The sequence below is a fragment of the Gamsiella multidivaricata genome (assembly GCF_025024155.1).
Source record: "Gamsiella multidivaricata strain RSA 2152 chromosome Unknown BC939scaffold_14, whole genome shotgun sequence".
Taxonomy (NCBI): Eukaryota; Fungi; Mortierellomycota; class Mortierellomycetes; order Mortierellales; family Mortierellaceae; genus Gamsiella; species Gamsiella multidivaricata.
The window spans coordinates 151573-175307 of record NW_026251722.1 but is presented as its reverse complement, the minus strand read 5'-3'; the positions used below and the strand labels follow the sequence as shown (position 1 = coordinate 175307).

The 23735-nt window shown below is 47.8% G+C and overlaps 6 protein-coding genes across 6 annotated transcripts; 4 read left to right on the top strand and 2 right to left on the bottom strand.

Moving 5' to 3' along the window:
- The first annotated feature begins 350 nt into the window (after positions 1 to 350).
- BC939DRAFT_443291 (NUC188 domain-containing protein) lies at positions 351 to 4293 on the top strand. Its single transcript, XM_051554517.1, has 10 exons — positions 351 to 889; positions 1003 to 1089; positions 1182 to 1228; positions 1365 to 1529; positions 1627 to 1800; positions 1893 to 2068; positions 2161 to 2530; positions 2620 to 2708; positions 2789 to 3884; positions 3976 to 4293. The coding sequence occupies exons 1-10, from the start codon at positions 823 to 825 to the stop codon at positions 4234 to 4236; spliced, it is 2532 nt and encodes an 843-aa protein (XP_051414930.1). The 5' UTR covers positions 351 to 822; the 3' UTR covers positions 4237 to 4293.
- A 21-nt stretch (positions 4294 to 4314) lies between these two features.
- On the bottom strand, positions 4315 to 5271 carry BC939DRAFT_474752 (uncharacterized protein; the record flags this gene model as incomplete). Its single annotated transcript, XM_051558442.1, has 3 exons — positions 4315 to 4834; positions 4938 to 5146; positions 5233 to 5271. 3 exons carry the CDS (start codon positions 5269 to 5271, stop codon positions 4315 to 4317), a joined length of 768 nt encoding a protein of 255 aa, XP_051414929.1.
- A 5708-nt stretch (positions 5272 to 10979) lies between these two features.
- BC939DRAFT_60460 (uncharacterized protein) lies at positions 10980 to 11821 on the top strand. The gene is made up of 2 exons (XM_051561773.1): positions 10980 to 11056; positions 11149 to 11821. The coding sequence occupies exons 1-2, from the start codon at positions 11021 to 11023 to the stop codon at positions 11638 to 11640; spliced, it is 528 nt and encodes a 175-aa protein (XP_051414928.1). The 5' UTR covers positions 10980 to 11020; the 3' UTR covers positions 11641 to 11821.
- A 364-nt stretch (positions 11822 to 12185) lies between these two features.
- Positions 12186 to 13567, top strand: BC939DRAFT_443284 (uncharacterized protein). The gene is made up of 2 exons (XM_051554516.1): positions 12186 to 12342; positions 12428 to 13567. The coding sequence occupies exon 2, from the start codon at positions 12429 to 12431 to the stop codon at positions 13233 to 13235; it is 807 nt and encodes a 268-aa protein (XP_051414927.1). The 5' UTR covers positions 12186 to 12342; position 12428; the 3' UTR covers positions 13236 to 13567.
- Positions 13568 to 15312: 1745 nt separating this feature from the next.
- BC939DRAFT_500686 (uncharacterized protein) lies at positions 15313 to 16107 on the top strand (the record flags this gene model as incomplete). Its single annotated transcript, XM_051560072.1, has 1 exon — positions 15313 to 16107. One exon carries the CDS (start codon positions 15313 to 15315, stop codon positions 16105 to 16107), a length of 795 nt encoding a protein of 264 aa, XP_051414926.1.
- Positions 16108 to 19223: 3116 nt separating this feature from the next.
- Positions 19224 to 20363, bottom strand: BC939DRAFT_394271 (uncharacterized protein; the record flags this gene model as incomplete). The annotated part of the gene is made up of 2 exons (XM_051552139.1): positions 19224 to 19344; positions 19993 to 20363. Coding segments are annotated over 2 exons (492 nt in total), but the record flags the coding sequence as incomplete, so codon positions are not given.
- Between the last annotated feature and the right edge of the window lie 3372 nt (positions 20364 to 23735).

Here is a 23735-nt window from a genome sequence, read left to right as displayed (position 1 = left end):
TAGCGAGGAGATGGGGTGGGACAACTGGCTTTGCGCCTGGCCCAACATCGAGTTCAGCAAGGATGTCGTCCTCGTGCCTGCTGGGCTGCTGCTCCTTGGACAATTCGGGGGTGAGAGAGGGTTCCGCGGTGGCCATTTTTGGTCTTTTGAAATAGGATAATGTCTTGTTGAGTGGGAGGGATGGAAAAGGGCTGCTAATTTATGTATGTAGAAAGAAGAACAAAGAAAGAAGAATAAGAAGCTGAGGGCTGACGAAGCTGGGATAGCGGAGAGAGTCAGTCTCGGGCACACACACCCGTGCATGAATTTCTTGCATTTTTGCAAAGCGCCAATCCTGCAGGATTGCAGGACTCGAGCGACTCTACTCAGGAAAAACCACGACGCGGTTATAATTTTTTTGCAACTAGCACTTGGAGATCTTTCCTTCCAACCAATGCAACTCGCGAGAGCAACACGAGAAGATGGCTCGGTAGGGGGTGATTCAGCCGACTTCTTAAGAGATTGTATGCATTCGCGGTTATGGATATTGCAGCAGTTACAGATCGATACGACGCCTGATGGTCCCTAAGCGAGGATCAAGCGTACGTTGGAGCGAAGAGATAGTATTTGTCGCGATACAGGCACATCATGGCACTGTAGTGATGGAGGACATCCTTTGCCGCGCACAGCACAAAATCGCACTGGCCGGCTCCAATATTCAGCGTGGACCTGAGGACTGTTATCACATATCCTATCAAGCCACAGAGGAATCGAAAACACGGTTGCTGAGAACCTTGCTTTTGACCTCCAAGCTCCATCCTCGGCATCAATACCATCACTACAATGGACAAAGGGAATAGCAACAAGCGGCCAGGCTCGTCTGAAGCCTCGGGGAAGGATAAGAAACGAGGTGTGTCCTAACGAGATGATGTCATCGCAACAGTTGTCGCATGGGATTCCTCACAGCAGACTGAACTCTGTTTCAACGACCTGTTTTGTCCTCTCGTGGGCGAATGTTTCTAGCTAGGATGCAGCAAGCGCGTTCTATCTCGACCCAAGGTTCGCCCTCACCATCCCATCAGAGTCCAGTGGCGTCTACAGGCGGCGCAGGTCAGTGTTTATTTGATTATATGTTTACGTTGTTCAATTATATCCTCGATATCCTTTGTATTGATCTCTCAGTTGACGGTTCTGTTTGCTAGGCTCGTTGAAGGCCGTAAGGACGTTGGATGTCGTCAGCTTCGCAGAGGTACGCCTCGATCAGCATTATTTCAACGACGAACAATCGCTGGCCTTGTTATTCCTATGCAGAAATACGTAGCAGGGATCAAAATTAGTCGGATAAACAAGCAGACGGCTAACCCGGAACTTGATCGACATTGTAGGCACGCGCTTTCGAAATTAATGCGATGCACACAGCTATGGAAAGATCAAAGGATTCGGCAGTGCAGAGGGCCTTCCAGAGTTTGCCCCGCAACCTAAGGCGTCGTGCTGCGAGTCATAATATTAAGCGGCTGCCAGTTCGTCTTCGCCAACGAGCAATGAGAGAGGTAAGGAACGCCAAAAGGAACTGGTGAAGATTTTGTTTACTGTATCTATCTTTCCGAAATATCAAATCATCCTGACACGAATAGTTTGATCCGTTAGGTTGAGTCCGATCCAGTAAAGAAAGGAAAGAAACCGGATAATCGACACAAGAAGAGGCGGCCAGGAACTATCGCACAGGAGTATCTCAGGAGACAGGGGACGAAGCGATGGCTAGAAACACATATCTGGCACGCCAAGAGAATGAAGATGGTCGAGATCTGGGGATACAAGCTGGTAAGGCATACGCGCGCGCATCGTTTCCTCGAGGGTATCTCATCATAACATGCAGGATACACGGTTAATGACTACCTTGGATCCACGTGTAGGCAGAACATTCGAATGAGCATGGAATCAAGTCGGCGTACAAATCGAGCCACTATCAATGTATCCTCCAGGATTCGTCATATAACGGATGCTTGGAAATTAAAGGAAACAAGAGGCACATTGTAGAAGTCTTTGACCATCTACTGGATCCGTCAGCACCAACTGTGGGAAGTGCAAGGTAATTAAAAGAAATCGAGCCGCATTAAGCATTATTCTTCTCATACTCTTTATACGAGATGAAACTAAAGGGAGCATTTGATGCCAACATAGATACATCACAGGAACAAGGCAGTTCACGTTACAACTTTATGGCCTCGATAGTTTCCCACACAGAATGATTGCGCCCGCTATGTTTCTCTGGAGGCATGATAATGCTAATAGCAGCGGAATGGATATTGACGAGCTATCCAAAGAAGGCCAACTTTGGATGTGGGTGCACCCCTCAGCTTTTGAGCATGCAAAGACGGTTGTCCAGGAGGCGATCGCGAAAGCAGGCAGGGTAAACAGCGTTAATGCTGTTGATCTGGAGAATTCACTGGTGATGTTTGATTTCACAGGACCTCGCTCGACTGCTCTGCTGCAAGCTGTCCTCAAGCCCTCCAAATCAGACGCTGCGGCACAGTACGGGGAGGCACACAAGGTATGGTTTTGAATGATCGAGAACTATTTACGTATTGCTTTTTGTTAAGTCAGCGTGCTTACTTCAGACTGTGCCATCATTCCACTTAGGCATGGGAGACCCTTTCCAGTTTGAGAACTTCCTCCTCACTCCCTCCAGGTATTGTCCTTGGTCTTCTGGTGGACGACCCTCGACTAACGTAAGAGTTGGTGATTCAGTGCTCCAGTTTCGTTTCGGTATCCAGAAGGAGGTCTAACATCCATATACGACACTCACTAGGTTTCCACACAAGGCTGAGCCTAGACCGGCCTCTATACCCGTAGCCCTGGGCAAAAGCCTACAGGATATCACCACAAATTGGCCCACCAACGTTGCCAGGTCATCAATTTGGGATTCTCAGGAACGCGAGCATCTTCTGAGCTCCATGACCCCAGAAGCCAAGCTGAATGAGCGTCGTGCACAAAATCTGGTACCTGGAACAAAGCTCTCTCCAACAGAAGCCGACTCTTGTATCCCAGTGCTGTTGCTTCAACGAGAAGGGAAACCACAGATCCGACGCGCACCTGGTGGCAGCAGCAGCGAATACGAGTGTGGGTGGAGCTTGATTCTACCCAAGGGCTGGGCAATGCCGTTCTGGAAGAGCATGATCTTTGCGGGCGCGCGGCCTGGAGGGCTAAGAGAGCGACGGAGCTTTCATTTTGAGACGCGTCAGTCATGTTTCCCTTACGACTTTCCTAGCACTGCGGCGTATCTCGCGTATGCAGACGAGTACAAGAAGGAGGCACAGGCCAAGTACGACCGCAAGCCTATCCCCAAGAGGATCAACTATGCAAAGCTGGGGGTGCATGATCCTTTTGAGGCAGCATGGATCAAAGCGCTGCAAGCAGGAATCAAGACGCTAGGCGGGGACGAGAGCACGTTGGCGGCTTTGGATGAACATAGGGTATGGCTACTGCAAACGCCAAAACTGATCGCAGCCATAACGGACGCCGCACGCGCAGCCGGTAGTGGGACCCCGGAGGAAATGGCCTCAGAGTTGACTGTGGAGTCACTGAATGGTATCTTGAACGAGTGCTTGCAGAGACTACTTAGACCAACCGTAACATCGCTCACAGATCGGCCTTCGCTTCGTGTAGACGAGGCGCTTATCCGAGTTGGCATCGATTTCTTGAATCGGGGGACTATTGGGATGAACGGCATGGTATATGCTATCCCAGAGAAGCACTATAAGCAATGGGCTGCACGCGTCCAGCTGAAGGGCAAGAGGACACTGGAGGGGCACCCTCGCAAAGAGAAGAAGGTCAAATCTTGGGTAGACTCTGACAGCGACGACGAGGAGGACAAGGAAGAGGACGATACCGACCTTGACGATCTTGTGAGTAACTGCTATCTTTCAGTAAAAGTATTTTCGATGCAACGTTTGAACTATTTTTACTTACATTGGCTGTCCTTGTGAATTCTACTAGGAGATGGCACTACCTCCGTCAGAGACACTTCTTGGATATGTGACTACAGGACAGTACTGCTACAGCGAGGGAAAGAGTTATGGTATCGGATGTTGTTCTGCAACCGGACTAGCACATGTCATTGCGGCGGAGACTAGACAGCGGCTGGAGCTTCAAAAGAGCGCAGTAGGGACGCCTCTAAAGGTCCCCAGGATGCTTGTACTCGTGCGAAGCGTTCGGAGCAAGGCGTCCCGGCTTGCGAAGCTGACGGTCCTGTCATAGCATTCAGTTTCATGGCATATCATCGCAACATAAAACATAATTCCATCCGCATATCATTTTGGATTTAAATTTATTTCGTCAAGCGTGTCCTATGAACTCATAATCCCCCTCGTCCGCATCAATTACCCAGCGCTTCATCTTCCTAGCTTCGTACCACAGGCGCTTCAAAGCCGTCTTCATGTACTGCGCATGCTCCTCACAATCGCACCATGCGCCTCCAAGAGCGATGAGGCAGATGTTCTCAGCGGTGGTCAAGAACACCATGGGTACTCCTACAGCGCTGTCGGTGTTTTCAAACGTTGTTGCGGAGCGTGAGGCAGATGGGCTGGAGGTGGAGCCCGAAGGACCTTCCATGCTTGAACATGTTGCAGTTGAAGAGGTCGAAGGTTCTGTTGGAACGGACGGGCGCGGCGGCGGATTCTGCAAGATATTCTCAAGGATCTGCTTCTTGAGCTCCCTGTGCAGCAGCTGCTTCGTATCTAGGATTTCTCGGCGGTAATCACATCCTGTGAAGACTAGGATTACATTATCCCAGACGTTGGGGAAATCGTGCATGATATCATTGAATGTCTTAAGGATCGCCATGATATTATCGACACTACGGTTATAAGAAAGAGCAAAGACAAGCAATAAAAAAAAAAACGTCAAGCTTTGTCGAATTGACTTGAAAGATGCAAGATGCTGCATGAAACGATATTAACCTAGAATCGATCTTGAAGACAAGAAGAAACGCCGTAACACCAAGACGGGTGCCGACAGAATTGATGTAGTCTTTCAAGATGGGTATATTCTTTTCGTCATCTCCTTCCGTATCTGCCAAACCTGGGGTATCGGCTAGCGTCACCAAGAATCGTCTGTTGTCCTCGAACTTTGCCCAGCCTGTGCGCTCTGCAATGCCCTTGGTCACTGCCTATACGTTTCAAGTTTTTGGTACGAAATGAGTACTTGGTGACGACAAACAAAGGTATGATATATTGCATCAAACTGAGATCGTACCCGCACTGAAGCACTCGTTTTCAACTCATTCGTGCCCATGATCCTGTTCAGAAGCGACGACTTTCCTATATACGATATCAAACGGCGAAAAAAGGAAATACAATGAGTATATTCCACTTGCACAGAGGACTTTGGTATCAAAAGAGATCGTGTCGCTCTCGTGGGTAACTTGCCTTGGCCAGTTTTGCCAATAGCAATTAACATAACTGGTCCTGGCCCTTCCTCGATATGCGAGAGTTCCTTCGCTCTTTGGACATCCTCTAAAGATTTCTTCGGCACGAAATGTGTGATGAAATTAGCATTGGCTGCTGCGCTCCCCGAGGATGAGATCGTGCCTGCTCGGGCGAGTCCTGATCCGAAGGTATCGCTACGCTGCTGCTGCTGTCCCTGCCTTTGACGCTGCGATGATGACGGTGGTTGAGTGTTTTCGAGCTGGATGGTCGATACTCGAGTCCGCGTCATGGGAGTGGATTCTGCTGGGGCCGAGCTCAAGTTCGCTGGAGGGTTATCGCGAGCCTGCCCACCATGACCAAGCATCCCAATGCTGTCTGGTAAGGGCACGCGTTGCTGCAGAAAAGTCGCAGCAATTGGGGTGAGGGTTGGTTGTAGTTCGGATATTGATCCTGACCGTGGTTCTGCCCTTGGTAATGATGGTGATGACGATGCTGGTATTTCCGTGGCTCCTGTTGATGTTGCAGGTCTCGCTACTGACTCCTCTGGCAGTGCTGACATCGTTTCTTCAGAAGAAGATGGTGATACATGCGCACTCGCGTCTGCGTTCGGTTCCGCCTGGCTCGTGATCGTAGGAATCGTATTGCTGGAATAACTCTGGGTTAATCGCATGAACTCCTCCTGTCTCTGCTGCTGATATTTTTGCTGCTGCAAAAGCCCCTGCCTCGCCGCCGCACTCGAGTTTGCCACTGATTTCGCTCGTGATAGTCCTCCTCCTGTGCTTGCCGATGGTGACGAGCCCTGCATCTGCGACTGCAATGTTGGTGATGATGATCCAGCGCTCGAGGCTATTGGCGGATAGGTGCTACCGGCACCTCGTGGCTCTGCCTGCATCGAATTTGCCTGATACGGGGAAGTGTGATGTATTAACGACTGTCGCATTGATTCTCCTTGATAGGTTGTCGGTGAGGTAACAAGAGCTTCCGAGTCCACGACAAGGTGTGTGGAACGAGGCGATGCGTTGGGTCGAGCGCTATGTGGGACAGCCTTTGTAGAAGGAGCACCAACACTTGTTCTACCAGGGTGTGGTTGGTCCATGCCAGCGACGACTATCCTGGAGGTATAATGGCTAGATCCCGGCGTTGAGGTTGTTGTTGTATTATCTGGGATACGGCTCCTCCATGACTGTGAGGTCGGATATTCCTCTCCTGTTGTAATGGTCATAGTGCCCGAATGAAGTGTCCAATCGCCCGAGATGATTCCAAGTTGATGGCCTGGTCAAGAGTTGATGCTGGTGGTAATTCTCAATCGAACACAGAGAAGACACACCGCACGTGCGATTCTGGGATTTGGTTTGTGTCTTGTTCGCGTTATCTTACGTTTGGAGTTGAAAGTGGATTGGGGAGGATATGACTGATAGCAGAATAAAGTGTCAGCATGGGATAATTGAGTTCATCCTTATGCCATATATATTGTACCCATGAACGAATTGGTTGCTGGATGAAGCTGCTGTCGATGGTCTGCTGTATTTTGCTGTCGCCATGCTCGGCACGGCCTTTGGTGATGTCGTTGTCCCTGACGAGAGGCACACGCGACGCGAACAGGAGCCCCTTTCCAAAGACTGAATCCAAGACCATTAAAGTTGGTGGCGTCTGGAAAGGAGAAAGATCGTTGGAGGGTCGTCCGACAATAGGAAAGAATGGCTGTGCTGTCGAAAACATGGCGATCATCTATTGCCGCCCTCATACCGTAGATGTGCCGTTTTGTTCTCTCATTCAAGGAAGAAGAGGTAAACCTGACTCGAATGCCACAACAGGCTGGTTGACGCATGCATCTCTATGGTGTCTGCTTGTATATGTTAGCTTAATAGATGCAGGACCATGACACCCTTGCCTCCTACCTCTCACCGATGCCGGCTCAATAGGGTTGCAGATCATGCAAAGCAAAGGGATTCTGCGTACAAAACAGACAGACGACCTCGCTATTCAGTACAATTCCAAGTTCCTTAAACGGAACTTTCTGACGAGGACTCTAGCTGGTATACCGCTTATAATAAACAGAAGGCCGTATCTGCAGTCTTACTCTGTGGGTTTTCAGTACTTGCTTCCTGTTTTTCACTCATGGACATGGTGCTCGGCATAGAATGTTTTATTAGAGAGCGTCAAGGCTGTGTATTGGAAAAGACTCATTAGAGTCAAACGCATGTAATTTCTGCTGCTTTCTGTGATGCCGCAAAAATCTTCATTCGAAGCAACTGATGGTCCTCTTGGTCCTCTTGAGACTATAATTGCCTTTCCTTGGGACGAAGTCCTTCCATTTTGATATCCCTATCCGCTTCGACTTTCTTCATTTCGAACTCTAGCCTCCGTTGCTGCAATTCCTGTCCATTCGCGAGAGCTGAAGTCTGTGTACCCAATATCTTTAGAAGGCTCTCAAAATGACTGGCTTCTCGCTTTTTTTTTTTTGTCTCGCGTTGGTGCAGATGGACAATTGCCGGAATGCCCCTGTTCCGCTCTGGGGTGAAGGTTCCACTGCGAAGCGGCAGTACCTTCGCTATCCTCGCTGTCGCTGCTGTCCTCCCTGTAAACCTCCACCACCCCATCGTTCTCATTTTTGCCGTTTGTATCTGAGTCGCAAATCATCTACTTGAGTTGCTTGGACATGGAGTGCATCAGTGTTCTCGGACTCAACGCCCAGGAATTTGACCATATAAGGTCCACGATGTAATAAAAATGGCATTTCTTCAAGACCTTATCAGTCCAAGTAAGACTGTCCTTGCTACCTTGACCAGTGCTGCCTGCAAACATGACAGTTTGTTGATACATATTGGCAATATCTAGCCGTCATTGAATACCACAACCAGCTCTGTTTCCTTGACGATATTTTTTTTTGTCATCCATCTTCTGGGCCAACTCCCGGTGAATCTTGGCTTTGGAGATGTAATGGCTTTTCTTCGTGCTGGGGGCTGTGCCCTCGAGAAGTGCCCAAGTCTCTGGGGTGCAAACCAGCCCCGCCAGATAACTCCCCTGATCTTTCCTATGCTTGCGCGGCTTTCTGTCGTCGGCAAGTGCTGGAATCGACCTTAAAGCAGGTTCTGGTTCAGGCGACTTCCGTTTCTGGGAGCGCGATATGGTCAGAGGCGTGTCTGACAGAACAGAAGAGATGAGACTCGAATATGGGTGGGCCCGGGAAGTTGCAACATCGAGATCCGAGGTGGAGTGCACTGTCTAATTCAAGGCAGCCATGGGGAAATTCGATGGAAAGCTACCGCTACTTGTAGCAGCACCCATTGGCGCCGGTCCAGCTTCGAAAAGGTCCTGAGTTAATGTTGAACAGTCGTATGGCGACTGTCCAGTGTTCCATGAATGCAAAGCACCGTAACCGGGCGAAGGACTATCTGACAGCAACGCGCTACAGTGGTACTAAAAATATGAAATCATTAGTTTCTTGCTGCAGTCATCCTGCTCCATCAAAAGCGCGTTGTATGGGTCTTTACCTGCGATACTGACGGAGGTGGGTTCGACGACGACTGTTGCTGTGTGTACACGAACTGTTGGGACAATAAAGGGCGCGGTGGTTGTCTCGGTAACCGAATCGAATGCGGCTGTTGCTATTATGGCATATGTAGCTCTAACTTAGGGTGTTGGTTCGGCTGCCGGTTTCGATATCTCATTTGCTGCAGTTGTTGCTGTTGCTGCAATTGACAGAGCTGGTGCCGTGGTGGCTGCTGAGATTGTCGCTCATTCTGATGCTACTGGGGTTGCGATAACGGTTGTATTGGCTGTTGTAGTTGCTGTTCTTGCGGCTCCGCGTCTGCAAGGAGCTTGTGTAGCTCTTGCTCGTTACGCTATACTATACTCTTTGAAAAAAAGTCCGTAGCAGATGCGTGGTTTCTTGGTTTGGTGCGCTAAAGTCGGGGTCGCATTTTCACGATGCTTATTGCTGAATCGGTGTTTGAAGTGATCTCAGGATTATCGGTCATGTTGACTGAATGACAGGTGAGAGCAGTGGAGAGGGGATGCGGATTGCAGTTGGCGGGCCGGATATCCTTGGACTCTCTGTGGTATCACCCGGTGAGGGTGTGAAGGAAGCTGGAGACACTTTAGTGATGTGTAGTGGCTCGATGTGGTACTCGCTGGCTGATGCCAAAAACCGATGCGTCCTCAGATTATATGGCATCGACATCGGTGGTATCCTGGATTACCCAGTATGCCTTGGCTCATGCGCACACAATAATATTCACCTCAAGGGATACGGGCCGTCAATAGGTTCGCGAATTATCAGATGACCTGACAAGTGCAAGGTTTCCTACCCAAACGAGAGTGACAACCCTGGAGATCGCTAGAACCTCCATACAGGTAGCGCTACAAATTCCGCGGAACAAGGACACGCAAGAGGGCCAGAAGCGCCTCTTGGACAGAGTCTTGCTCACAGCATTAACGTTTACCGCGATTTCACCTGCAGACTGCATCCCGAGAACAAATTGGTGAACTTGCGCATTAGCCTGTCACGTTGCGGCCATTTTTTTTTCTGCAGATGTTTGCAGATGTCTGCGGAGACGTTCAGAAAGACGACCTCAGCTTCAATGTAGGAATGAGCTCCTGCCAGCGAAAATAGGTCCGATTGGAAGATTAATTATTCAGGAAATACTACTAGGGAAAATTCTCAGTCAAAGTGAACGAGCTGTAGTAGCAGCAGAAGCGGAACCCTGAAATGACTAGGCATTATCAAGAATTTTGTAGCCAGACATACTGACGACAAAAGTGACAAACAGAGGTTTAAACGAAAAGTAGGCTAAGAGAACTGCAGAAACTCGCACACTGGTAGACTGTTAGCAAGGTAGCCGAGTCCAAGTTCGCAAGAAGATGTCAAGAATGTGGTGAGGTTGGACTAACTTAGAGGTGTTGTAGATTTGAAAATACCATTTTCTTTACACCCGAGTAAGCGGAGTCACGCCTTGTAGGAAACTACTCGTGAACACGCGTCGTTAATCTTCAATTCAATTTGTTGTCCGTTCTCCTTGTTGTTTCTTTAGCTTCATTCCTGCAACTGTGTTTATTCTTGCTGTTGTTAGTAGTTGGCTGCAGATCGTGAAGGTGCGTCGTTGTGCTTCAAATTGGCTTGGCGGGTGGGATGCATGGGAAACAAAAAAGGGCGTGTTAGACTACAGTTGCACTTTCAAAAGCGTATGCTCTAGACCACAAACCCATGGTCATAAAAGTAACCAGTACTATTTGTAATCTGTCGTACTCTATCGCCTCTGACCCGGCGGTTCAGTTGATTCGTTGCACAGCGTGAATTTGCCAATAGTATGCGCATAATGCATCTCTCTCTTTTCTCACTGAATGGACATGTAATTATTGTTGGCTCTGCGTAATACGTTCGCTCCGCAAAACAAAGGTGATCGTCCAGGTTGGTTCACGCGAAGGAGGAAGATGGTAGATCCTATGTGTATTACTATACATTCTTCCAGGACCCCCAACACTCCTTCACAAAAAAGGTGCAGTCTTACATAACTTGTGTTAATTGCAGCCCTTTGTTGTTCGATGACTTGACGGGAATGCACAACTATATGGAGCCGGCCTCGCACCCAACCCTCCTAGCGACTCCGGTATCAATGCCGATGAAACGGTTTTCCATCCATTTTTCAGCGGTATGGACACCTCTGACCTCATTGCAACAGCTGATGGCGTCTTCTGCGTTCTCAAGAACTAAGTCAACGCCACTTCATCCTGACCTTTGAAGGAAACCAGACGAACCTCCAACACGTATTCCAGGATATCATTACGACTGTCAAAACCTATAATAAGTGCAGACTTCCCTAGCTTCACTGCGGCCTATAATGAGCAATCATATGCTTTCCAGTCCATTGCCAGCATCGACTTGATACTTGGGGACAACATGAGTGCATACGACAGCGTTGTCGAGGTAGGCGCCAGCAAGCGTGGTTTCGCCATATACATGGCGGACAACGCTCTTTCACATCACTATGTCGATGAAATCGGCGTGCTGTTTAGCCAGATGGCTGCTGACTCGACCATCACGAAGCTTCGTATTTTCTACACTACGTTCCACGTACAAGGGGATAAGACCAGCAAGAATACCGGGGGCCTACGCCCAGAAAGACTATGCTATCAACAGAAGTGCGTTCAGGGTCGGGACCTTCGCATTGGTGACTCATGCGAAGACATTCGCGCAGAAGATCTTCAAGACTCTTATTGGTGCCTATCTGGGTGATAACAGCACTCTTATCGATATCTAGATCAAGTTTTACTTTGAGCGACATCTCAGCACGAGTGTATAAAAAATATGTCCGGTAAACGAGTACGCTTTTATTCCTAAGATTCCTGAGTATAGCTACTAGCTGAATTTCTAATGATCTCGGGGGTCTGGGAGTAGCAGGAATAGCTTCAGCCCCTGAAGGCGCGTCATTATGCTCCGACCTAGTCCCGTGCGCATTCCTTGTGCGTACAAAAGATCCCTATCAGAATAGGTCTAACAACTGATAATCGAAGCATCGCAAACATTACTGACATCTTGGAGCATTGTTTCTGTGGTTTGTTCTCATACCCCTGACCGATGGTTCATTTCAAGCAGCCGAAGTGCACAGCAGATCGGCAGCTCTAATTTTCTTCTAATGCTATGACGTCCCTCTCTCCTTATTAAGCTAAAGTGCTGGCGTGTGGTTTTTTTTTCTTAGCAAGATGCGCATAGTGCATATCTCACTTTCGCTCTACCATAATGCAAAAGATAGTCTGGACAGAGAAAACATGGCTGAGGCTGGTCTACGTATCAAGTACATAAATGGCGCAAGAGCCCTCCTTTCAGCTTCACTACGACTCAACCAGACAGTCCCTTATTTGACTCCACCAACCCTCACACGTCCTGACACTAAGTACTTAGCCTCTATCCTTCCACCGAACCCTGTATCTCTGCAAGGTAACTGCAGTTACATTTACGGACTGTAACCATGCTCTGTCGATCACTGTCTGACATTACGTGTCCATCAACTCTATTATCATAGTATGACATCCCAGAGAGAGCAAGTTGTTCACTGGCTCCAAGGAAACGATTTACTCCTCGGAAACCTACAGCTCCTCAATCTCAGTGGCAATAGTGTCGATAGCGTGATCTCGCAGCCGTTTTTCGTAGGCACCAACACATCCAACCCAGGGTCAGATGGCGTCGAGCTCTTTCGCAATCCCAAGAACCATGTCGACGCCACATCATCGGTCCTCACCTTTGCGGGAAACCAGACAAATTTTCACCCGGCATGGCAGGATATGACCACGGCATCCAGAAACTATTCTGCCTATGTCAACAAGATCGGCAGCTTCCCTGGATTTATCCTCACACTCAACGACCAACCCCAGCCGTACCGCTCCAGCTACGACCCTATGAGGATGATTTCTGACATCATGAGTGCATACAGCGGTGTTATCGATGTGGACGTCCAACAGGTTATTAGCTCCATTATACGGATGGCGAACAGCGTTCTTTCTAGCTCATCCGCTGATGCATCCAAGTCGCTGTTCAACCAGATGGCAGTGCAGAAGGACCCGTCCTCGGACACCGTGAGAATTAGTATTTTCTACACTATACTCCACATGCGCAAGGAGACAAGCGGCAAGGATACCTATGTTTCGCAGGAATATACCATCAACAGAGCCGCCTTCAGGGTCGACGGATCTGTCTTGGTGGAAAATGCAGAGGTTCTCGCCCAAATGGTCTCCAAGACCCCTATACGTGACTGGCTGAATGCCAATAGCTCTCCCACTAACGCTAGCATCAGATCTTGCTTTGAGGAGTACTTTAACAAGGAGATTCCATAAATGAATGCGTGTTCTTTTTTAGTTCCGCAAGTTGAAGAAAGTGGGGAGAAGTAATACATCTTCAATGAGAGGCAGACTAAGCATTGCACCTGGTCAAACAGCACCAGACATTTACTCCAGGTCATGATGAGTCGTGTCAAAAGCGAGCTGATAAAGAGATAGTGAGCCTCCTTGCGTGCTCTGCGGTATTACCACAACGATCTCGAATAATATGAAAAGAAGAGCATATTGTCCGGGAGAACCGATCTATAATGTCCCTCCTCACCACTCCCAGTCGCCATCGTTCTCCCGCTCAAGCAAAGAAAATGAGGTGGATCCAGAGCATCCGAGTAGTTTTGTTTTCATTTTTCTTTATTTCCTTTGTCTATTTGCTTTGGATTTTCGGTGCAGAAAATAAAGAAAAGAAGTGACACATTATAGACCGGCTCCCGCCGTGATAATAGTAATGAACCCAACATTCGTTAAGAATGCAAGCATCTCGCCATGGATCGATAACCAATTCATTTACTGCAATTCTTGTAACATGGATCTAGCAACGGCATTATACTGTCCACTATGGTACTATGGGTACAGCAAAAGTGGCATCTGATCGTATCGCGTCAATGGAATGCGTGGGTAAGGTTAGATGAGTAAAGATATATCCGAGCACGCGGGGTAGCCTATACGGCCAAGGCAGTGTCGTGGATTGAGACCATGTAATCATAGGGCATAGTGCTCAATTAATACGCGTGTCTTAATATATGTCGAGCCCGCACATGAAGAGTGGAGTATCAGGTCTTTTGGTTCCGAGTCATGCGTACTGATTTCAGTACACGTCGCTACAAAGCTGAACCAAAGCATGTATATATCGTTGAGCAAAATACTGCTACGCTCATCGTCAATGAGCGATGTACAGAAATCTAGACTACATTTTTCGATATGTACTGTGGAATACATAATAGGAGTTATGTGTGCGACAATAGCAGGTATCAGACGCGACTTGCTTCACCTAGAAAGTGGATACTTGAGCGACGCGGAGGAGGACTGAACTAAGTGCGTGAGAACATCTCATAGCTGTATTAAGATAGGTTATGATGCTGACATCTATAGATTACAATGTTGGCGATTGCCAAAGTTCGCTTGATTTGATATGTCGGAAAATCATTATAATTTCTTTTGTCCTCTCTGGCTTCCTTTCGGATGTAGATGCTGCTGCATGCAAAAAAAAAAAAAAAAAAAAAAAAACATAAATGGGTATAGTCCAATTAGGCATGTTTAGGAAGCGGCGTGGTCTCCTTACGTAGCTCGTGAAGACGCGTTTCCAAGCTCTATGTGGTTTTTGTTACTCATGCATGCATGTATGCATGTGTAAGAGAGAAAAAAACTCGCACAAAACATGAGTAGTCAACATCCGAATTGAGTGATTATAGATTATCAGAATATTAATCGAGAGCACAGTAAACGAAACCTTTGCAACTCCAGCAAATCGAGAGGGGTTGCATGAGCTCAAAAAATATGCGCTGTTATGCGAATCAATAGCACAGTATGATTATCGTTCCCATGCCCCTGATCGACGTCCTCTAATGATAGAAGCAATCTAAAAAATCTGGTGCACCTACTTTCTTCTATGCTTACTCCCATCCCTGGCTCTTTTTGATCTGTTGAGATGCAGATACGACAACCTAAGCAACATAATGCGCATAATGCATATCGCATAGTCAATTTATCTGTTCATAACGCTGACAACATTGGACGGAGCAGGTGCAGTAGCCTGAGTAACACTTCACGCCTTAGGTCAAAAGGATGGTTCAAGTTGGTCGATCTAGTCTAGTCGGAGAAGATAACTGACCCCGCGTATATAAAGAGGTCGTGTTTGCAGGCTTCCAACGCTACAACCCAACTGCTACTCTCAGCTCTCCAAGTTCCCTCACGCCTCCTCGCAGGATCTCTAGCGCTCCTCCACTAAAAATTTCGAAGCACCCTGAGGTAAATGCTCTTTTTTTATTATTGTCGTGGAATGAGAATTTGCTGTGTTCATTTGTGAGCAAACATCTCTAACTTAATTAACTTGTAGCTATTAAAGTTCGATACAAACAAAATGTCTGAGAGGGATCAAGTTCTTCAATGGCTCGAGGACAAAATCGCACCTCCAATGGCTCCTAGGGCTCCTAGGGCTCCTAGGGCCCCTAATGCCGATGAGGCGATTTCGCAGCCATTTTTCAGCGGTGTGAATACCTCCGACCCCGCGGCATCTGCCCTTGAGATCTTCCGCGATCCTAAGAACCACGTCGACGCTACTGCATCCATCCTGACCTTTGCAGGAAACAAGGCCAACTTCCATCCAGCGACGCAAGACATCTCCCAAGCTGCCCAAAGCTACGATAATTACATCGACAAGATCAGTACCTTCCCCGGATTCACTCTTACCTTCAACGAACGATCCCAATCTTTCCAGTCCAGTGTCAACATCGATTTAATGATTGGGGATATCAAGAGCGCGTACGAGGGCGTTGTCGAGGTGGATGTCACCAAGGTCGTTGATTCTGTTAAACGCATGGCGAACAGCGTTCTTTCTCAGTCTCATGCCGATGAATCGAGATCGCTGTTCAACCAGATGGCTATCAAGAGAACTTCTGCCTCGACCGCTGTGGATGTCAGTATTTTCTACACCACTTTCCACATGAAGAAGGACAAGAGCGGCAAGAAGACCTACACCGAGCAGAGCTATTCTATCAACAGAACCGTGTTCAAGGTCAACGCAGCCGTCTTGGTGGCCAATGCAGAGACCTTCGCGGAGAGTATCCTCAAGACCCCCATCAAGGACTGGCTGGATGACAGCAGCACTCCTACCGATAATAAGATGAAGTCCTGCTTTGAGAAACACCTGAACTAGGAAGTTCATTGATAGTCAGTCGTATCTGCCTTCAATAAATGAATGCGCATGCCTTAAGGTTGTCGCGAGTTCGAGCGACCAGCGACCAGGCTCCTAGAGAGCGACACACTCAACATATACCTTTCTAGAGAAATAGTGGATTGTTCCGTGTCTACGGTCCTCTTTGTGGATCCTGCTCTGATGTTCCTTATCGAAACTATAGACCACCATGAATGCGGATCTATTTTGTATACATAAGTAGATGGCTGTATCCATGCTTTACTCTGTAGTTTTCTAGCACTTGCCTTCTTGCTGTATATAAAGCGCCCCACAACTCACCTCGTTTCTATACTTTTCGTGTTTTCATTTAGCTTCCATTGGCCTTTGTCACTTTTATTGTTCATCTCCTCTATCAGGATCAAGGTTCAGTTGAATGTGCATGGCCCCTCAATTACTGCCTCATATACACAAGATTGGATGCCATGCTGAAGCAGTTTACATACATACTTGTTAAACATCAGAGAGTTACTTCCAACTTATCGTTCGCACACGTAACCGGATAGCTGGGCCCGCATAGGAAAAATGACCAGAAAAAATACTTGCAAAAAAATTAGCTGTCCCTGAGGATCACGATAAGCAATCTTGCGTATTTTTTTTTTTTTTTTTTATGTCATTCGGTGCCAACCGTGCAGGTGCGCCTAGGAATTAGTGGGAACACCTACGGTAGGCCATATAGGCGTCCGGCGCGTTTGCCTTAATGAGCTAAAAAATTTCGATGACGAGATGGATTTTAGCATGCCCCTTAAAAAAGAGGGGAGTTGCATCAGATAACTTTGTTCTTTCCTACAGTCCACGGGCACAATTTCTGTATGTACCAAATCGCTACTACAGAGCAAGCAAATATCAAAAAATAACATGACAGGCATATCGCGTCATTGCAGATCGGGCAAGGGCACAGGAGACAAGACGGCAGAAAGTAGAACTATCTAGACTACTTGTGGTGTGAGTTTCTCGCTTCTTTTTCGTTGACGGCAGCACAATAACACTGCATAGCGCTGAAGAAATCAAAGAAGGATAGATAATAGGTTGCCCAGGGACGATCATCATGGATATATGCCAGAGGAGGACATCTCAAATTATGAATTAGCATCGGGGCATCTCTCCCGATATATCTACTGAAGAGCTAGACTACCATGCAGGGGATCACTCTCGAGCAAACTATGGATAACTAACTATCTTGTCTTTGCAAAAAAAAAAAAAAACCTGTTCTGAAGCTCTTCTCCTACTTCGTGTGACGTTATTCTCAAGGGTTGCGGGAGAGAAAAAGATAGGAAGTCCTGCAAGCCAAATACGTTGATCGAAATAATGTCAAAACTATAGACCTTTTTTTTTTTTAACATGCACACATTTTTGTCCGCATCCTCCAATCACTTCTATGCTGACCATGCGATTGGATACTGCAAACAAGTTTGGTATACAAACAAAAGCGCTGGACAGAACCAAGCCTTTTCCGTACAAAGTAAAGCGACAAAACATGTCATTCTACCCCGCCTTAAATTCAAACCTGAGATTGAATGTATTCTTTTTTGCTTTATTGTAATGAAGCATGTCCCTCTAAACAAATAACATGGACCAAAAAAAAAAGATGATATATACAGAAAGAAAGAAAAAACCCTTCCCGCTTGTGCCTGAGATAAGCGAGCGACCTTACACTAGTGTGCAAATATCTACATTTCCAAGCGCAAGCATATCAATGGCAACCAAAAAAAATAACAACAACCTACAAATACAGCGGCAATAAAAGCACAAATGTTACAAAAGGGCGAGAAAGTATATGATGCAATGAACAGAAGATAAAAAAACCCAAAAAAGATGAAAGAAAAGATATGCATGCGCGCATTGTGCCGCCCTTTTTAGTCAAGGTGCATGGACGTCTCGGGGCGGCAATGCTCGTATGTGTCGTCATTGCCAGACCGCGGTCGACGTCCAGAGTCAGGACCAGGCACAGGAGCCTCGTAGGGTGCAAACTCTGTCTTGATGCGTGGTACCGTCGACTGACGCTGCTCACGCATCTCCACATCCCGGCCCTGAGACCAAAGCTGACCAAATGCCTCCAGAGCTTTGACCTCATCCTCTGACACGTTCACGCCTCCGGGAGTGCGTCCAGTGTGCGGCAGCATCGAATGGTGAGCGGCAACGTTCGCCTCCTGAATGGGTGCGTTCAGATCCACGAGCGACAATCGACGTGTTTTGCTGACAGGGTAAGGCTCTGTGAGATACCCGAGCGCACCGGAAGTGATGCTCTGGGAGCGAATTCGACCGAAGGAGATTGATGGCAATCTAGGCTTAACCTCAGGCAGAAATAATGAGGTACGCAACGGTGGAAGGGTGCAGTTGTCCCAAGGGTCAACAGCGCGTGCGTCGGTGTTTGTCTTCGCGCGAGGAACAGGCTTGACAGTGTCCTCCGTGGAAGGGCACTGACCATGAACGGAGCCGTCGTCTGAGTCCATGTCAGAGTGGGAGGAGTGTTCCGGGGACAACGGATGTCTCAGTCGCGAGAATGACGATGATTGATGACCGAACGAGCCGCCCTGACCGGCGAAAGAAGTGTTTGTGGACGGCAAGTGGTTGTTCACGCGACTGACATCATTACGGGCCTCTCTGTTGGCAAAAAATGCATGCTGATCGAGTCCAAAGTCAAGGCTGGGTCTATGATGCAGCTTGGACGCATACCAAGATTCTGATGGTGCGAGGTGGACAGAAGTGTCCAAGGATCCCCTTCGGTTTCTGACTGCGTCATGTCTTTTGCTAGCCTCCATAGCAATGACCTTTGAGCGCTGCCGTGTCTCCTTCTTTGAAGACAATGGAGAGGACGACAATGGAGTAATGGGCGAGGAGAGGACAGGAGTAGAGGATCGCTTGTCCTGCGAGGCTGGCGTCATATTGAGCATGGGCATAGAGTGCACCCGCTCATGGCGGCTCTTCCGGGGTGACTCTGAGCCGGAAGCGGACGAGACAGAGCCTCGTTTGGCCCTAGGACCCTTGACGCTTGCTCGACGGACAGTCGATCCACCAAGAAGACCGGCTTCGCTCTTTCTACGGCTCTCTATTGCGATCTTGTTCGCGATCTCCTCTGTGGTCTCTGGATGGGCACCCTTGGTATGGGTCTGGGTGTGCTGCACCATGTTGTCAAATCGACTAAACATTCGCGTGCATCCCTCGACTACGCACTGGAAGGGCTTTTCGCCAGTATGCTTTCTGTAAATGATAATAATTAAGCGCATCTGGTAAGCATCGCGTAGCTTTGCGAAGAATGATGTAGTTCATTATTGGACAATGAAGCAAAGTATATGATAGGAATAAGGGGGAGGAGAATAATCGTAGATGAGAGGACGTCATGCTCTACAAAGGATTGGAGGGCTCCTTATCAGAGTAGGTAGTGGTGACCACATCAAGGAGTGAAGGTGAGGCGCAGAATACCGGTAACCAGGGACAATAGCATGTGGTAGATAATGTCATTGCGTGCTATGAGAGCAAACCCTTTTTTCTTTTTTTTCTTTTCGCTTTTGCTGTGTTCAGAGCAGATGCGGGAAACAAAAAATAAGAATGACAGCAGAATCATAAAATGCAAAGAAAGGCATGAACGCATCCACTGAATGTGCATTGCGGCAGCAATAAAAAATGCGGTGGTAATGCTCTGGATGCTGGATGTAGCGGAGTCGGGTAGAACATACCCCCAGCCAGCCAGGAGACGAGGATAAAGAGTATGACATAATCGTGAGCGGCCCCAAGTCGAGGATATATCCCCAATAGCTACTGATGACCCTCTTATCCCGGTGTCGTCAAGATGACGGCCCCCTTCGTCGGCACGCTCAAATAAAATAATTTTCAGGAACGAGAACTTACCGAGCATGACGAGCGAGGTGTTCACTCCGAGTAAACACCATGCGGCAGTCGCCAAAGCCAGTGCACTGGAAGATCTTGCCTTTGTGTGCCTTGGAGGTCTGGCCGTCATTTGCGGCATCCAATTCATTGTTGATGTTGCCTTCGTTGCTGTTGCCGTTATTAAAAGGGGATGGGCTTGCTTGCTTACTGCTGTGGATATCATACTCTGTGTTGCTGTAGTGTGCGTTGCTGCTGGGATATCCTTCATGATCTGCATGACCATAATAGTAGTGATCATATGGCTGCTGATGTGGTTGCTGAGACTGCTGGGAGTAGTACGGAGCAGAGCTAGGGACAGGGGCCGGAGCCGGATATTGGTACTGGATATCCATTGAAAAGGACTAACGTAGGGTGTTGGGAGAGGGACTATAGGTATATAATTTTATGGCCGTAGCTATGTTTCTTTGTACGACAGGGTACCGTGTAGGAGATGGTGGTAGAATAGTAGGATAGTCAATAATGGTACCAGAAACAGAATGGTGAGTAAAAGGAAGTTGTCAGTCTTTGTTCGGTCAAGCACGAAAGAAGAAGAATGTTGAGGGAGAGAGGTGGGGATCATGTTGAGACTTTATATAGAGGATGATGTACACTCCAGTCTAGCGTACCGCTAGGAAAAAAAAAAAAAAAAAAAAAAAAAAAAGCGCGTAGTCTAGGTCTCGCCTGTAAGATTACCAACTGTCAACAAAAGCGCTCGTGAAGGGAAATACAACAAAGTGGTAGGTATTGCAATATGTTTACACCAGAGGCGCCGTCTAACCATATCTAATCGCACATGTTCACTTTTCGCATAGTGCATTGGACCCGCACTAATCGCATCGTGCATAGAGAAGACGTAACACAACGCAACGCAACTCTGGAAACCTTCTACTGGTGCCTGAAGAACTAAAAAAAACTCAGGGATAGCCCAACCCAATCCCTCCAGCCTTGATCCCCTCTTTCTTTCTGTAATACACAGGATCGAGAGTAGCGTTTACAGTGGAATCTCACGACAGTGTGGACACAAAAGTAAACTAACTGCGCTCCACTTCGAGAGATCAACTACCGTATGCAGTCTCCGGGGCAATGAACCGCCTCAAAAGAACAGACATGGAAGCGGTGCTCTGCCTCACAGAAGTCAAATACAAAGAGATATGGGAAGCCCGTACTGGCCAAGGGACGACCAGGATCATATCACGGAATGGGTTTGTGGGCTCACATCGAATGTGATTTCCAAAAGTAACCAACAGATACCTTTCCTGAGGATAGAATGAGTGAATAAAAACAGGGCGGATGATGGGTATTGATGGCTTACAAGGCAAGTCGTACCGATATTTCGGAACAGCAGGACCATAAAAGAAGGGGCCAGTGTCGGCTAGATTTATCAACTTACCACAACGACGAGGATGTTTTTTGAGCAGGTGTTGCTAGGCAAAGGAACTAAGCTGATGAGCGGTGTTGAAGGAACGAGGATCCCAGGGACAATTAGGGAGATGGAAGAACAGTTGCGAAGCGAGACAGAAGAGAGAAGATGCATGTGCGAGCGAGTAAAAAAGGGATTCAATGTAGGGTAATGGGTTTTCTGAGTGATGGAAGGGAGAGTTGCGAAAGAGTGTTATGTGGTCCCTATCTTTGATTCATGATGATGATGGATGTCTCGGTGTTCTTTGCCCAGTTGCCCATTTGTTCGCCGTACACCCCTGTATTCAAATGCCATTGGCCCTCCCACTTCTTCAGGCCCTGCGCTCGCATACATAAAACCGCGCGAGTTGGGTGACCTCAGGCCCTGGCTCCACATAGGAGCTGTTTCTGGTTCCAGAAGTTGTTTTATTGGCTACCAACATCCTATCAGAGCTACCAAAGCTACTCTGTGAAACGGTACACGGTACAGCAGAAATTACATTGCTATTTTGTTCCTGAAAGCAAGCTAAGTAAAAAATACGCGGCAAAAAAAAAAAAAAAAAAAAAAAAAAGGGTACCACAAGGCTGTGTCAACTGACTATCGTTGGTGCATCTGCCCTCTTCTATCGTTCCTAGCCCATGTAAACTATGTTGAACATTGGGCACTAGAAAGCAGTGTGTGTTAGCATCATAATGACCACGACTGATGATAAAACTGCAATTTAGGGCGAGGTTTATGGAAACTGTAGGTAGAGTGGAGTGATGCTCAGGTCAAGTGTAACGCGGTCTTCACCTCAAACACTAGACTGGAGCCCTTGCGCAAAGCCGGGCTCCGGCTGGTTTGATCGAGACTAGCTTTTATGATCATCATAGCATGAATTCAACGGTGATTGGGAATGGGGATGAACCAACCTTTTAATGCTTGTCTGGAAGCAGTGCCGTGTATTGCCGAAAGCACTTTTCAAAAGTAGTGTGGGAGTGTGAGTGTGAACTATGAACTCGAGAATCAGATCCCACAAGTGGATCTCGGTGATGCCGTGGTTCGCCGTGATGGGTGTCATGTGATCAATTGGACTCCTTTTGTAGAATACCTTGGCCATGATGCATTCTCTTGGATCGTGCTAAAAATGCGCTGTTGCCTCTCTCCCACCATGCTGTGGAGTCTGTCTATTGAAGCAACAACAATGACAGCATAGACATGTCCTACTGGCATCATTTTAGGATTGAAGCTGCCAGCGCATCTACAGAAACGTAAACATTTAGCCGCTGCTTATGTATACCTCGAATGACTCAGGTGCGCAACTTGCTGAAGGGAAGATTGAACCTAGGTATTGCATCCGAACAGATCGCTGGAGCTATTGCAGTTTCGGAGTATGGCATCCGCAGCTCAAAGCTCAGCGGCCTCTCGGCTATAGACCCGAAGTAGCATACTTTTTAATTGGTTAAAACCGCGTATTGCGGCACTGCCCCGGCGGAAGCACTTGGCATGCCGTTTTCCCATGAGCAAGGAATGGGCTTCCCACGCCCGAACCAAAGCCGGAACCATTGTTGGTATAACGAGTGGTGAAATATCGGAATTTGTCTTCATTTCCTGTGTTTGGTTTGTCAGGGCATTATTCGACATGGCTTTAAAGCTTTAAAGAAGGACGCCTCACTTGACCTCCGACCTTCCCCATGTCCATATTGATTGACATCGCCGACGGGCACGTTAAAGGTTGTTTCCGAGCGCGCGTTTAGCAAACCCTAGTTCGAATGGAAGTAAAATGTCTCATTTTGCAGCATGGTTAGGTCAAGCACCAGCGAATGGGAACTGATCCGTCGGGTCCAAATCTGGCTAAAACGAGTCGTGCGGAGTCCGCATTTGCTCGACTGGCGTGGCGACGATTGGCGCTTCTGCAGCTCGTCGTCATTGGACGCAGACCAAGCTGCCTTATGCTCGACCTCTAGCCTGCTTGTAAATACTCAAAAGGACGCATGGTTCACAGGCGTAGATGGGGGATGGACCTTGGGAACATGGCTTTGACCAGCCTATCTATAAAGACCTGCTCCTCCCGCCATGATGCTCTTTTTTTTTTTTTTTCTTGTCTTGGATATTATTCGTGAATTACAGTCGCTCCGTTCCCTCATCTATCTCACCTATCTCACCTTTCTCACCTATCTCACACCGTTTCACCCACCCTCTCCCATCTTTAGTTTCTCGTCTCCATTTAGCCTCTCTCTTGTGGCCTTCTCTACCCATCTTTCCAAAGCAGGCATTCGCAACCACACCCTCTGACACATCTCGCCATGGAAAAGGCTGAAGTCCAGCCATACGGCGAAAAGTATGC

Coding starts and splice junctions, on each gene's coding strand:
- BC939DRAFT_443291 (XM_051554517.1), top strand. CDS start 823: ATGGACAAAGGGAATAGCAACAAGCGGCCAGGCTCGTCTGAAGCCTCG. Junction 2,069..2,160: donor CCAACTGTGGGAAGTGCAAG/GTAATTAAAAGA, acceptor ATGCCAACATAG/ATACATCACAGGAACAAGGC. Junction 2,531..2,619: donor AGTACGGGGAGGCACACAAG/GTATGGTTTTGA, acceptor CATTCCACTTAG/GCATGGGAGACCCTTTCCAG.
- BC939DRAFT_60460 (XM_051561773.1), top strand. CDS start 11,021: ATGCCGATGAAACGGTTTTCCATCCATTTTTCAGCG. Junction 11,057..11,148: donor TTTCCATCCATTTTTCAGCG/GTATGGACACCT, acceptor TGACCTTTGAAG/GAAACCAGACGAACCTCCAA.
- BC939DRAFT_443284 (XM_051554516.1), top strand. CDS start 12,429: ATGACATCCCAGAGAGAGCAAGTTGTTCACTGGCTCCAAGGAAACGAT.